Here is a 13,972-nt window from a genome sequence, read left to right on the forward strand (position 1 = left end):
GCAGAAGGTGTGCAACAGCCAGCCGCCCTACTTCCGGCCCACCACCGACACCCGCCTGCACAGCGAGGAGCTGGCTGTCCTGATGGAGCGCTGCTGGGCTCAGCAGCCAGCAGAGCGCCCGGATTTCGCCCAGATTAAAGCCTTCATCCGGCGGTTCAACAGGTAAGGCCTCCTCCTCCTCCTCCCACCCTGGGGGATTGGTGTGTGTGTGTGTGAGAGAGAGAGAGAGAAAGAGATTGAGAGAGAGAGAAAGAGAGAGAGCTTCCTGCTTCAGCTTCTGACCCTCTGACCGGGAAAGGGTAGAAGGTCTCCTCTCCACGCAGCCCTGGAGAAGCTGCTCAGGAGGGCAGGGAGGGCACCTGGTTGCAACCATCCCAAGGTGGTCTTCTCATGAGATGCAGACGTACCTGAAGGGGCCTCGGAGGAGAGCCTTCTCTGTGGCTGCTCCGACCCTGTGGAATCAGCTGCCCCCAGAGGTCCGGACCTCACCCACCCTCATGGCCTTCAGAAAAGCTGCTAAAACCTGGCTGTTCCGGCAAGCCTGGGGGCTGTTGACCTTATTATGTAGGGTCCAACCCCAATCAGAACGTATGCGCGTTGGAGAATGTTTTTAAATTTTTTTTTAAATTTTTATTATTTTTTATTAGTAAAAGAAAAATACAACAGCCAATAGATTGCAAAAGACAATACAACATCCGCCACTGTTTTGCTTTAACATTTGACTACGTTTCGAGACATTCCAAAATAACTTTTCCTCTCCCCTTCTTTCTCTCATACCATTCCCTCCTTCCTTCCCTCCTTCCCTCCTTCCTTTCTTTCTTTTCTCTTAGATTCCCTCCTTTCTTCCCTCCTTCCTTCCTTCCTTTCTTCTCTCCTTCTCTCCTTCCTTCCCTCCCTCCTTCCCTCCTTGCTTCCCTCCCTGCTTCCCTCCCTCCTTCCTACCCCGCTTTCTTCTCTTTCTTCTCTCCTTCCTTCTTTCCACCTCTCCTTTCCCTTCTCTCCTTACTCTTCCTCCCCTTTAACCTTTCCCCCTTCTTCTGATTCCTCCCCTCTTTCCTACTCTTACATTCTTACAAATTTTTTATTTTTATTTTTTGTTTTGTTTTCCTTTTCTTGTTCTGTGGAAGCTGCCCGGGATTGGGCGGCCTATAAATCTAACAAATGAATGAATGAATGAATGAAGGGGGTTCCAGCTGGCCCTGGAGAGAATCTCCCTCTTATCCCATTGAACGTGGACTGAGGGTCCCCATGGGGAGCCCCCCCCCCCCCCGAGACCTGAGATGGAGACAAAGGAGCCAGGGAAGCTCCCTGTGGCAGCATAGGAATCTGGCTGCAGGGAAAGGAGGCTCTCCAAAGCGGGCTTTCTCAGGCTCTTCTGTGGCTCAGCTGACAGATAGCCCCCTCCCCAAAGAGGCGGGTGCTCTTCCCACCCAGAGGATTCAAGGGTGGGCTTCCTGGAGGAGAAGTCAGGGCTGAGGGTGTATGTGGAAACTGAGGCTACTCCAGCAGGGCAGATGCTCCCACTGTCCCCAACCTACAACAGTGTTGCCTCTCACCCAAAGGCGTCCGAGGGAGGGGTTCAGGGGTGGCACTTGCACATGCCCAGTCCTGCCCCCCTTCCCTTCCCCCACCCTGCCTGCCCCCACTATGGACCCTGCCCTCCACCTCTGACTCAGGGAAGGAAGTACCAGCATCCTGGACAATTTGTTGTCGCGCATGGAGCAGTACGCTAACAACCTGGAGAAACTGGTGGAAGAGCGCACGCAGGCCTACCTGGAGGAGAAGCGCAAGGCGGAGAATCTGCTCTACCAAATCCTGCCCCAGTGAGTCCAACTTCTGCCTCCCTCCCTCCCTCCCTCCCTCCCTCCCTCTGGGGCTCTGTGGCCCGAGGCCGCTCGGAGGGTCAGCAGCTCCTCTCCTTCCTACCCCTCAGTCCGGTAGCTGAGCAGCTGAAGCGGGGCGAGACGGTGCAGGCCGAAGCCTTCGACTGTGTCACCATCTACTTCAGTGACATTGTAGGGTTCACCTCCTTGTCGGCAGAGAGCACCCCCATGCAGGTAGGCTGCAGCACAGGTGGGTAGGTAGTCCCTATCAGGTCTGAAATGGATGTGGCCGACTCTGGTCCTCCTTGGTTTGGGCTTGGAGAAGTCTCCCCCCCCACCCATCCACTGGCTGGGGCAGGTCGAAGGACAGATTCCCACCAGCCAGTTTCCCTTGAACGTCAGGAGCTCCCAGGTTCCTCCACTGAGGAGTTGGGGTGAGGTCTGTTTTCCTCACTCAGTGTAGATGGGGAGCCGTGCATGCGGTGCGGCCACCAATAGCAATAGCAGTTAGACTTATATACCGCTTCATAGGGCTTTCAGCCCTCTCTAAGCAGTTTACAGAGTCAGCATATCTCCCCCAACAACAATCCGGGTCCTCATTTTACCCACCTCGAAAGGATAGAAGGCTGAGTCAACCCCTGAGCCGGTGAGATTTGAACAGCCGAACTACAGATAACAGTCAGCTGAAGTAGCCTGCAGTGCTGCATTTAACCACTGCGCCACCTGGGCTCAATAAATATGGCTGGTCCAAAGCAAAAGGCCAGTACTTACATAAGTACCGGTTGTTGGGGAAAGTGGAGTGGCTGTGTTGAGGTGGTCTATTGCAGTAATGGTAAACCTACGGAATGCCTGTCACAGGGTACACGCCACGCCATTTGCGGTGGCATGCCAGGCCTCCGGACACTCTGGAAGTTGACCACTCTCTGAGGGTCCTGGGGGTGTAGTCCAGAGGGGAGGGGAGGGGTGAGGCCTGGAGAGGCCTCTTTTGACCAAGGTGAATTGGAGGGGGGGTATTACACGCCACAGAATCAAGGTGGGCCTTTGCTGAATTTTTGGCATGCTGAGCCCAAAAGATTCACCGTCCCTGGTCGATGGGGATGACCATAGCCCACTGAGCTCAGTGCCATGTTCTTACTAAGCCCCTTGGGGGGGGGGTTGGAATGATCGTGAATCAGGCGACTACTTTCCAGTCCTCCAGTGGTTCGGTGTCACATATTACATGAACACAGCAATCGGGTTTTGGTGCTGGCTTAGGGAGTTGGGTGAATGAAGCCGTTGGGAAGCAGAGGCAAGGCAAAGGTTGCTATTCATCCCCCTCCTAATGGTCCCTTATCCCTCCTGCAGGGCTGGGTGTCTCCAATCTGGTCCTTCTCATTCACCTCTGTCAATTGGTCTCTTCTCGCTTTCTCAAAACTGTCGAACCCTCCACCCGCGGCATCAGCAGGAACTGCGGTGCCGGAGGGTCCCAGCCTCATTGGGTCTTGGCCCTGGATGGCCACCTACTCTTGCTTGATTAGACTCCCCTCACCTGCCCAGCCAGCTCACCTGTCTCTCTCCCACCCACCCATCAGGTGGTGACGCTCCTCAATGACCTCTACACTTGCTTCGATGCCATCATTGACAATTTTGACGTCTACAAGGTGAGCCTGGCTGGGTTGGGGGGAGGGGCTCTTCCTCTACAGCAGCCCTGCAGGGAGCCCGCCCCCTCCCCCGTCTGACCCTCCTCCTTGGCCCTGGCTGTAGGTGGAGACCATTGGGGATGCCTACATGGTGGTGTCTGGTCTGCCTGTCCGAAACGGCAAGCTCCATGCCCACGAGATCGTCCGCATGGCCCTGGCGCTCCTGGAGGCTGTGAAGACCTTCCGTATCCGGCACCGGCCCAGTGAGCAGCTGCGCCTACGCATCGGGGTCCACTCGGGTGAGTCTCCAGCAGGCGAGGGCCCACCCCACCTGAGCATGCACAGAGCACCAGCGGTTCAGCCGCCCTCCTCTGCCTCCCTGCAGGGCCGGTGTGTGCAGGAGTGGTGGGCCTCAAGATGCCACGCTACTGCCTCTTTGGAGACACGGTCAACACGGCTTCACGCATGGAGTCCAATGGCGAGGGTGAGACACCCCCCTCCCAATGCTCTGTCTGCAGGGTCCGTGCATCCTCACCACCCGCTCCTCTGGAGCCTGCCCCCCCTCCACCTTCTTTCCAGCCCGCGCCCCCCGCCCCAACTTCCCTGTGGATCTCCTCTCGTCTTCAGCAGAGGCTCCAGTGCAACAGTAGCCCCGTTTCCCAGAGACCGAGTGGGCTGGGACCTCCTTAAGGGCGAGGGGGGCACAACAAGAACAGCGAAAGCCTCCCTAGTTTAGTCTAATCAACTTTATTGCGGTCTCTGTCACTGCTGTGGGCCCCAAGACCCCCAAGTGCGCTGCTGCTGGGCTCTTTGGGAAGGGGACCCTGGGGGGGCATTCACTCTCCTGCCCCCCTCCCTTCCAGCCTTGAAGATCCACATCTCGGCAGCCACCAAGGAGATCCTGGACGAGTTTGGCTGCTTTCTGCTGGAGCTCCGGGGGGACGTGGAGATGAAGGTGGGTGTGGGGAAGGGGCTGCCCTTTCCCTGCTCCGAGGGGTGGGCTGCATTGTCATAAAAGGGGGCAGGAGGCCCCTCACGCAGGCGTCTGCTTTCCGGCAGGGCAAAGGGAAGATGAGGACCTACTGGCTGCTGGGCGAAGAGAAGACGGCTGTCATCTGAGGGGGAGGGGGGCTCCCTCTGCGGGGACCCAGCAGGAGCAGCTGCTCCCACAAACGAACAAACGGACGGACGGACGGGTGGTGGGTCTGCCCTGCCTTGGAGCAGCGAGGGAGGGCACCAGGCAGCCAGCCTGCAGGCCAGGAGGGCTTTGCGCCAGGGGAGGCAGCGCTATGCCTGGAGCAGCCAAGGTGGGCTCTTGCTGCCCTGGACACCGAGGGGTCTTCCCCCGCCTGGCCTGTGACACCTGGGCAGCAGGAACACACCTGCCGACCCAACTGCAGATGCCCTTTGCCCACTGGGGCCTCCTGGACCCATTCGATGCACCGCGCCCCGGCTCAGCCGGCTGAGCCAGCCCTTCAGCCCTGCTGCTCATTCCCCCGCTTTGGTTGCAAATTCAGGAACCAGGCAAGCAGTTTTGTCCGAATGGAAAGAGGGAGAACAGCCCCCTCCTCCATTTAGCAGGAGAAGGGATGGCAAAGGCTCTCTCCAGCCCCGGATGCTTTGGTGGTGGTGGTGGTGGTGCGGCGGCGCAAGGGAACTTCCTGGAAACGGCTTTGGGGGTTGGGCCTTCAGCTCTTGCAGGAATTTCACAGGGAAACCAACACTTTGAGGAAGGGTCTCTCCATCCCCCCCTCGGCCTGTATGAGCTTGGTACTTTTCCCAATGGGCCAGGGGGGCGGCAAGGAAGTGTTCAAAGGTTGGGGCAGTTTTCTGGGCTGTACAGCGACGGCTGGTCGAGGCATTCCGGGAGGGGGGTGGTGAACGTCGCACACTTCCTGAAAGGGGTGTCGCCAGTCCGGATGCTGGAGGTGCCCTGTGCAGGAGGGGGGTAAAAAAGGCTGAAGAGCAGCCGGGTGGGTGGAGCTGCCCTTCTGGCATGGGTCACCCGTCCTCGTGGCTGAGTTCAAGCCGCCCGGCCAGGACAAACTCTCCCTGCTGGAACAACAGGTGCCCGGGCTGCCCGCCCGCCCGCCCGCCGTGTCCTTCACAGCCTCTCAAGGACGAGCCTCATGGGGGGGGGGGAGGCAGAAGGGCATGGCAACAACAGATTGGAGAGGGTGGCACTCACCGGCACCTCCCGGGCATGTTCAAGCCAGAAGGTCTGTGGTTGTTCCAGCCGGTAGTCGTGGGGCTGCAAGGGGAGAGGAAGCCATGAGGAGGAAGCACAGGAGGGGAGGGGGGGGGTGGCTGCTATTCTAGCCAGCAGGGGCCCCTTACCTGGGTGGGGGGCAGGGGGGCAGAATGGAAGCCCTCCTGCCTGTAGTCCCGGTGGGTGATGGAGAGGGACTCCATGGGCTCAGGCGGAGGGTGGGTGTCGCCCGCCAAGAGGCTGGTGCTGCAAACCAACAGTGACAACGGCAGTTGAGTCAAGAGCTGCACTGGCAGAAGCGGGGGGGGCAGGGGGGCTGGTTGCAAGATGGCTCTCTTGCCCCCTCCCCCCCCCAGGGGGCAGAAGCCACCTCAGGGACCAGAGGGCTTCCCTTGTCAAGCAAGGTGTGAGATCTTCAGCACCATCAACGGCACTGAACCCAGGGAATTTTGGGGGGGGGGGTGTGTCACCAGCAGTTGGGGGGAAGGAAGGCTGGTGGGGGTCACTGCAGCCCCGTAGAAACCTCCTCCCGGAAAGGTTTTATACGTTCATTTTCTAGACGGAGAGCAGAAGGGCGAGGATCATTTTTTTCCAAAGTCTTTTATGAATAAACGAGAGCACCCAAAAACCTGCGGGGTCCTTTCATTGGTTTCCCGGAGAAAGCGGGCTTTGGCACTGCCGGAGCATTCCTTGCGGGAGCCCTGCGTGCCAGCCTCAAAGGAGGCCACTCCCGGCGTGTATAAACGGTTGGGAGCAACACGGCAAACATTGATCGGGCTCTTTGGCCAGGCTCTAACTCGGCCGCCTCCTCTGCTGTCCAATCGCCACGACTGAAGGGGTGGGAGCTCCTCCCAGGCACAGGGAAAGGGCTGGCACAGCTCCGGTGGCTTCATGCCACCGTGCCCATCCCTGCCGACTGGTCGGGCGAGAAGGGCAAGGAAAGTCCCGAGAGCAGCAGCAGGAGCAGTGCTGAAGGGAGCTTCTTCCAGCCCTAGGGTCCCTGTCCCGGTGCCCCTGCGTGAATCCCTTGTTCTCAGCAGGGAAGGCCACAGTGGGAGGAGGGAAGGGGGAGTGAATTCCTTTGCCAGGGCTCCACCTGCCAACCTGCTCTGGACATCAGCTGCCTCCCTGCAGCTGCAGGGGCCCCTGGGAGTGTCCTTGCGTGTCTGCTGGCCACAGTGGAGACTTCTGCAGCCATCGGCCTGCTGGGGTTCTTTCAACCCAAGGAAACCCTAGTTGAGTGGTGGTGGTGGTGGTGGGTGGAACAGCCCGCCTCCTTTTCCCCAGCACTTCTCTGGCCTCCTCCTGCTGCTGCTGCCACTTGCCTTACAGATGGTTCTCTCTGGCCCGGTGCCCCCGTGCAGCTGCTGCTGCCACTCTCTGCCTGGCCAACCTTCGCTGTCCCGTGCCCCACATCCCACTCTGGCCCCTTCCTGCCTGGTTCTCTCCTTCGTCGCTCTTTCAGCTTCCAGGGTTGGGCAACGTGGCCTCCCACCGGTCCTTGGGCAAGACTGGAGAGCCTTCCACGGTTGGTGCTGTGCAGAGGTGGGTTCCTACCAGTTCGCACCTATTCGGTAGAACCGGTTCGTCAAATCTACTGAACCGGTTAGAAGAGGTCCCACCGGTGGACCCGGAAAGCAGGCCACACCTACAGAAGAGGTTCCAAACTTTTTTTGAAACCCACCAATGGTCCTTGGATATGATTATTCTACACTATCAAGCTCCTATTTATAAAACTCATAAGTGCCTCTGTGAAAGGTAAGGATGACTACTGCGTTTGTGGCGCAATCAGAACATTGCGGGTGTTGAAGTTGTTTTAACACAAACCAAAGATGCCTTTTGAAAAACAAGTTTACATCCTATTCTTATGCATGCCAGTGCTGTGTGTGACGTAATTTAAGGTGGTTCTGGCAAGTGTCGTTGGCATCTTCATATCCGGTCACATGGGCGGCAAGCCACTCCCATCCGGTCACATGGGCAGCAAGCCACTCCCACAAAGGAGGCCACACCCACAGAGTAGGTTCGAACAATTTTTGAAACCCACTACTGGTGCTGTGGCTCAGCTCCCTGGCAAAAGGCCCCTGGAAGAGCTGGGCTCTTCCCTTCCGCAAGGGAAGAAATGCCCGGGTAGTCCCACCCTCTGCTCCCAGTCCTTGCACCAACCACTTCATGCTGGCCCCTGCCCACTCGCTCCTCAGCTTCCCCTTCCGGAGGCTCCAGGGGACACTCTCTTAGGCAGCTGATGGTGAAGAATGATGGCAAGAATTGGGAAGGTTTACCTTAATGCAGTGGTCTCCAACCTTGGCAACTTTAAGACTTGTGGACTTCAACTCCCAGAGTTCCTCAGCCAGCTTTGCTGGCTGAGGAACTCTGGAAGTTGAAGTCCACAGGTCTTAAAGTTGCCAAGGTTGGAGACCACTGCCTTAATGGACCAGGGTGGATACGATAGCAGCCTTCCAATACCTGTGAGGCTGCCTCAGGGACGAGGGGGTCAACCTGCTCCCCAAACCACCTGAAGGCAGGACAAGGAGCAACAGATGGAAACTGACCAAGGGGGGGAGCAACCTGGAACTAAGGAGAAACTTCCTAACGGAACAATTAACCAGTGGGAGGGCTTCCCTCCAGAGGTTTTGGGTCCTTCTTGCCTGGAGGTTCCTAAGAGCCGCGTGTCTGAAAGGAGTAAGATCTCCTGCTTGAGCAGGGGGTTGGACTAGAAGACCCCTTTCAACTCTCATTCACTGTCCAGACCAGTTGGAGGAAAGAGGCTGCCCTTTAACAATAGCAGTTAGACTTATATACCGCTTCATAGGGCTTTCAGCCCTCTCTAAGCGGTTTACAGAGTCAGCATATTTCCCCCAACAACAATCCGGGTCCTCATTTTACCCACCTCGGAAGGATGGAAGGCTGAGTCAACCCTGAGCCGGTGAGATTTGAACAGCCGAACTGCAGAACTGCAGTCAGCTGAAGTAGCCTGCAGTACTGCATTTAACCACTGCGCCACCTCGGCTCTTTTTAATATAGATATAGAGATATATAGATATAGATATAAATATAGATATATATAGAGATAGATAGATAGATATACATATACATATACATATACATATACATATACATATACATATACATATACATATACATATACATATACATATACATATATATATATATATATATATATAGAGAGAGAGAGAGAGAGAGAGAGAGAGAGAGAGATAGGTAGAGATAGAGATATCAATAGCAATAGCAATAGCAGTTAGACTTGTATACCGCTTCATGGGGCTTTCAGCCCTCTCTAAGTGGTTTAAAGAGTCAGCATATCGCCCCCAACAACAATCCGGGTCCTCATTTCACCCACCTCGGAAGGATGGAAGGCTGAGTCAACCTTGAGCCGGTGAGATTTGAACCCCTGAACTGCAGATAACAGTCAGCTGAGGTAGCCTGCAGTGCTGCACTCTAACCACTGCGCCACCTTGGCTCTTTTTAATATAGATATATAGATATATAAATATATAGATATACAGCGCCACCTCAGCTCTTTGACCTTGACAGGCCCACAGCAATGCCTGGGTGCTAAGTGGTGGGTGGGCGGGGGGGGGTAGAAGCTCATGCTCTTCACCTGTGTTTCTGGTACAGGAGATGCTCCATCATGGCCTCTCGTTTCCCTGGGGATAGAAGAAGGAGACAAGTGGGGTTGGGGAGCATCCATGGGGAGGCTGGAGAAGGACCTCGCCCAGGAATGGAGACAGGAAGGTGGGCCCCAGGCTTCCGTAAGGGGGGGGGGGAGATGGGAGAAAGCCATCCCCACCAGCACTCCCTGGTGCCCCCAATTGAGACAACCGGACCACAAACCCTCTTTAATTCAAGGTAGGACCAGAAGGGGCCTCCAGCAGGCTCTGCTTATGGAGGCAGGATTAGGTGGCTGCCCAGATGGCTTGGGGATAGCAATAGCAGTTCGACTTATATACCGCTTCCTAGGGCTTTCAGCCCTCTCTAAGCAGTTTACAGAGTCTGCATATTGCCCCCAACAATCCAGGTCCTCATTTTACCCACCTCGGAAGGATGGAAGGCTGAGTCAACCTTGAGCCGGTGAGATTTGAACTGCTGAACTGCAGATAACAGTCAGCTGAAGTGGCCTGCAGTACTGCACCCTAACCACTGCGCCACCTCGGCCCCTTCGCAGAGGGAGTCTGGGTGACTCCTACCTGTCTTAAAAACAAGAGACACCCTGCAGCCACCACCACCCCCTCCCCATTTTAAAAAAGGAGCACATTCATAGCCACAGTCCGGAAGGATCTGCCACCAGGGGCCTCCAGGACTCGCTCCAGCCCTGGAGACACCCTCTAGCTGATCTGCAGGCCAACTGATTCTTAACCCCTCCCCACTTCCCCCCCCCCCTGGGAATTTCACGTGAGCAGGATGCCCGTTTCCCCTCCATGAGCTGTGGGGGCCTGGCGTGATCCATTTTGCTCGGCTGCCCGAAGGAGTCGGGCACAATCTACCTTTTGCAAGGAAGGAGAGCAGCGGGCCATGAGTCGCAATGTGTCCCTCTACAGTTTTACAGTACAGGTAGTCCTCGACTTATGACCACCCTCGGATGTGGAAAATCCACCCTTAAGAGAGCCGTGACATGATTGTGACTTGCAACCCCCCCTTCTGCCTTTCCCGCCGAGTTTACTTGCCGGGCGCTGTCTGGGGAAGTTGCAAAGGGCAGTGCCAGGGCCCCCGAGAACCCTTCAGCAGTTCTAAGGTGAGCACCGGCTGTCAGTCACTTTTTAAGGTGCTGTTGTAACTTTGAGCAGTCATTAAAACAAGCGGTCATAAGTTGAGCACTACCCATAATTTCAAAAATAAACCCTAGATGCTTTAGAGCAGTGGTTCCCAAACTTGGCCACTTTTAAGACTTGTGGACTTCAACTCCCAGAATTCTCCAGCCAGCAGAGCTGGCTGGAGAATTCTGGGAGTTGAAGTCCACAAGTCTTAAAGTGGCCAAGTTTGGGAACCCCTGCTTTAGAGGGGAAAAGGGGGAGTGTGGAATTGAAACCAAACTGTCTCTTTGAAGCATCTTCGGGAGGAGTTCCTGTTGACCCAAGCTGCCCAGGAGGCTGACTCAAAGGGTCTTTCTCAAAAAGTAACTGGATATTTCTTTTTGTTTTCCCTTGGGGGTTTATCTCTGTCTTCCAAGTCCTCTCAGAAAGAGGACTAACGACCAGAGGACCCCAAGGAATATAAAACCTTCCGTTCTCCGCCATTCAGTCAGAACTGAAGAAGCTTCTTGGATGAGGAGCAAAATGTCTTCCAAGGGAAACCAAGAAAATCCAGTTGCCTTTTGAAAAAAAGCCTTGTGGGACTTGATGGACGACCGAGAACTTCCACAGACATGCTCAGGGGGGTGTTTTGGGGGAAAGGCCAAGAAGAGTTGCACATCAGGGCTGCCTGTATCCTGATCGGAAGCCACAGCAAGGAAGGCCCTGCCCAGTGGCCCAAAGGGAGCAGCCAAACTCCCCATCCCTTGGTTACCCGATTGGGGCTGCCCGGCTTTCTAGTGAGTGGGAAACAAGTGGCCGCCAGGGTGGGGAGAATGAACTCCAGCTGGCTAATCCTCTGGAGTAGCATGGCAGCCAACCCCCGAGAGAACCCCTTCCTCTCCCTGCGCAGATGTTGCTCGCTAAGCCCCTCCTGGGCTCCACTCCAGGCCTCAGGAGCCTCTCCTTGGCCCCCTCCTGTCCTCTTGCCCACCTCGCACAGGGAGCCCCGTTTTCACGGGGCGAGGATAGGAGTCCTTCATCGTGGTGGTCGTGGGGATGCCGGCCAGGAAGTCAAGGGTAAGGAGGCCAGGATGCCCATGCCGGTAGAAAAAGCCCTCGGTGCCATACTCGGGTCTCGGCACATGGTCCAGATCATTGGTGGCTCTCTGGGAGAAGCAAACATGGAATCAAAGAATGCTCCCCCCTCCCCCCCCCAGGGCCAACCCCCCCCCCAGCTTGGTCTACAGGGCAGGAGAGGAAGGGTCACTCGGAAGCTCCTCCCGCACGGGCCAGGCAGGGGCTGCGCTGGGGATGCGGAGGGCGCTGCCCTGACCTCTTCCTGCCAGTTGTGCATTAGGCACTGGCCGCGGGCGGGCGGCTCCCTCGGCGCCTCCGGGACGCAGGGCAGGGGCGGCTCCAGATCGGCGGCCGGCAGCTCCCCCAGGTACGGCCCGGGCACGCCATGGCAGGGCGGCAGCTCCACCGGGTGCGTCTCTGCGGCCTGCCGGTCTGCCTCGGGCTCCGGCGGCCTCTCCGCAGGACAGGGGGCCGTCTCCGCCGGGATCCCGCGGGGCTCCTCCTGGCTGGTAGGGGAAGAGACGGGAGAGCGGCGGGTGGCGGTCGGTGGGGCGCTGGGAGGCGGGAAGGGGCCTCGGCTGCTCCGGCCACCCACCGCCCTGCCGAGAACGCCCAGGGCACCGAGAGCCCCCCGCCCCGCTCCCGAAGCCAGAAGCCGCGGGCGGGCAGGGCCGGTGGGGGAGGCGGCTCCAGCTCACCTGTCCGCCTCCATCGCGGCCAACGCTTGGCTGGTCTCCACGGAGACGCGGAACCCGGCGCGGGCGGCCCTGGGGAGGGGGCGAGCGGCGGAGCGGCCGTTGGTTGGCTGAAGACGAGAAGGAGGAGGAGGAGGAGGAGGGGAGCGGTGGGCGGGGTCCGTTCTCCCCCCCCCCCCGGCCGGCGCAGATGAGCGAGTGAGGTCATAGCCCCCCTCCCTGCCCGACAGCAGATGGGATTTGCCCCCTCCCCGCCGGTCAGGCTGGCCAGGGCGACCTCCGAGAATAGCAATAGCAGTTAGACTTATATACCGCTTCCTAGGGCTTTCAGCCCTCTCTAAGTGGTTTACAGCAGTGTTTTTCAACCTTTTTTGTGCAAAGGCACACTTCTTTTCATGAAAAAAATCACGAGGCACACCACCATTAGAAAATGTTAAAAAAAATTAACTCTGTGCCTATATTGACTATATATAAGGTGTTTTTCCCACGGCACACCTTACACTATGTCACGGCACACTAGTGTGCCGCGGCACAGTGGTTGAAAAACACTGGTTTACAGAGTCAGCCTCTTGCCCCCAACAATCCGGGTCCTCATTTCACCCACCTCGGAAGGATGGAAGGCTGAGTCAACCCTGAGCCCGTGAGATTTGAACTGCCGAACTGCAGATAACAGTCAGCTGAAGTGGCCTGCAGTACAGCACTCTAACCACTGTGCCACCTTGGCTCAGTAGCGGAGGCCCAGCGGGTGTCTCTTGCCACGCCTCGGGCGGGGGTCGTGGCTACCGTTGCCTTCAGCACAAGGGGGCTGCGAGGATACGGTCAAGAAAGGCAAGGCGGCAGTTGGATTAAAAGTCCACCCGGGGTCTCACACGCCACACCTTGTCCAGGTCCCTGGAGAGAGGTGGTCCGCCAAGGTGGCCCAAACGCCGCCATCCCAGCCTCTGCTCAGATTGGGCGGCTGCAACTCCAGAAGGCCAAAGCGGGATCCCTGGGGAGGACACAGACATTGCCCAGGGCCACTAGACCTACCCCCTCTTTGCCCCATGCCCACACGGGGTCTCTGTCCACCAGCCTGGATGCCCAGCCCTCAAAACTGGTGCCTGATTGGGGAGCCTGGGGGGTGGGGGGTGGAGGCCCTTTGGACAGCTGCCTGCAGAATGTGTCCCAGCTGCCCCTCAGAGCCAGCTCTCCACCACCACTGCAACAGGTGTTTCCCAGGCAGAGTTTCAGCTCAGGACCCTGGAAGAGAGGCAGGAAAATGCTGTCCCCTAACTCTGTGTGTGTGTGTGTGCCTGCGCACATGCATGCAAGGGGGGGGAGGGAGAGGTCACTTCTATCCAATAGGAAGAAGGGCTGAAGCTATGTGTTTGTGTGTGTGTGTGTGTGTCTTTGTGCACGCTGTCCTAGGGGGCAAAGGAGGGTCCTTGCTCGGCCCTTTGGAACGAGCTCCCTGTGGAGATTCGGACCCTCTCCACCCTTCGGGCCTTCCGGACGGTCATGAAGACCTGGCTGTCCCAGCAAGCCTGGGGTTGAGTTCCCCCCGCTACTCGAATTTGCTGTGTCTGTTGTGCTTTTAAGTTGTTCGTATTGTCTGATTGTTTCTGTCTTACTTTTTGTAATTTCCCCTCCCTTGGCTTTTGTTCAATAGCAATAGCAGTTAGACTTATATACCGCTTCATAGGGCTTTCAGCCCTCTCTAAGCGGTTTACAGAGAGTCAGCATATTGCCCCCAACAATCTGGGTCCTCATTTTACCCACCTCGGAAGGATGGAAGGCTGAGTCAACCCTGAGCCGGTGAGAT

At 57.2% G+C, this 13,972-nt stretch overlaps 2 protein-coding genes across 2 annotated transcripts in view; one reads left to right on the forward strand and one right to left on the reverse strand.

The window, feature by feature from the left end:
• The window catches only part of LOC148045254 (atrial natriuretic peptide receptor 2-like), a 4,953-nt gene extending 314 nt beyond the window's left edge, over nucleotides 1-4,639 (forward strand). Inside the window, exons 2-9 of the mRNA XM_087715291.1 lie at nucleotides 5-162; nucleotides 1,677-1,823; nucleotides 1,934-2,057; nucleotides 3,395-3,463; nucleotides 3,567-3,741; nucleotides 3,828-3,926; nucleotides 4,306-4,397; nucleotides 4,502-4,639. Coding sequence (XP_087571417.1) covers nucleotides 5-162; nucleotides 1,677-1,823; nucleotides 1,934-2,057; nucleotides 3,395-3,463; nucleotides 3,567-3,741; nucleotides 3,828-3,926; nucleotides 4,306-4,397; nucleotides 4,502-4,561 — 924 coding nt within the window. The 3' untranslated portion in view covers nucleotides 4,562-4,639. The remainder of the gene's footprint in view (nucleotides 1-4; nucleotides 163-1,676; nucleotides 1,824-1,933; nucleotides 2,058-3,394; nucleotides 3,464-3,566; nucleotides 3,742-3,827; nucleotides 3,927-4,305; nucleotides 4,398-4,501) is intronic.
• LOC148045255 (sperm-associated antigen 8-like) lies at nucleotides 4,174-12,277 on the reverse strand. Its single transcript, XM_087715235.1, has 7 exons — nucleotides 12,175-12,277; nucleotides 11,733-11,982; nucleotides 11,391-11,565; nucleotides 9,271-9,316; nucleotides 5,780-5,897; nucleotides 5,631-5,693; nucleotides 4,174-5,375 (listed from the first exon to the last, which is right to left on the reverse strand). Exons 1-7 carry the CDS (start codon nucleotides 12,186-12,188, stop codon nucleotides 5,253-5,255), a joined length of 789 nt encoding a protein of 262 aa, XP_087571361.1. The 5' UTR covers nucleotides 12,189-12,277; the 3' UTR covers nucleotides 4,174-5,252.
• Between the last annotated feature and the right edge of the window lie 1,695 nt (nucleotides 12,278-13,972).

This window comes from Thamnophis sirtalis, unplaced genomic scaffold, assembly GCF_051295495.1.
Source record: "Thamnophis sirtalis isolate CommonGarterSnake01/CBP01778 unplaced genomic scaffold, rThaSir2_p1.2 scaffold_5, whole genome shotgun sequence".
NCBI classification, from domain to species: domain Eukaryota; kingdom Metazoa; phylum Chordata; class Lepidosauria; order Squamata; family Natricidae; genus Thamnophis; species Thamnophis sirtalis.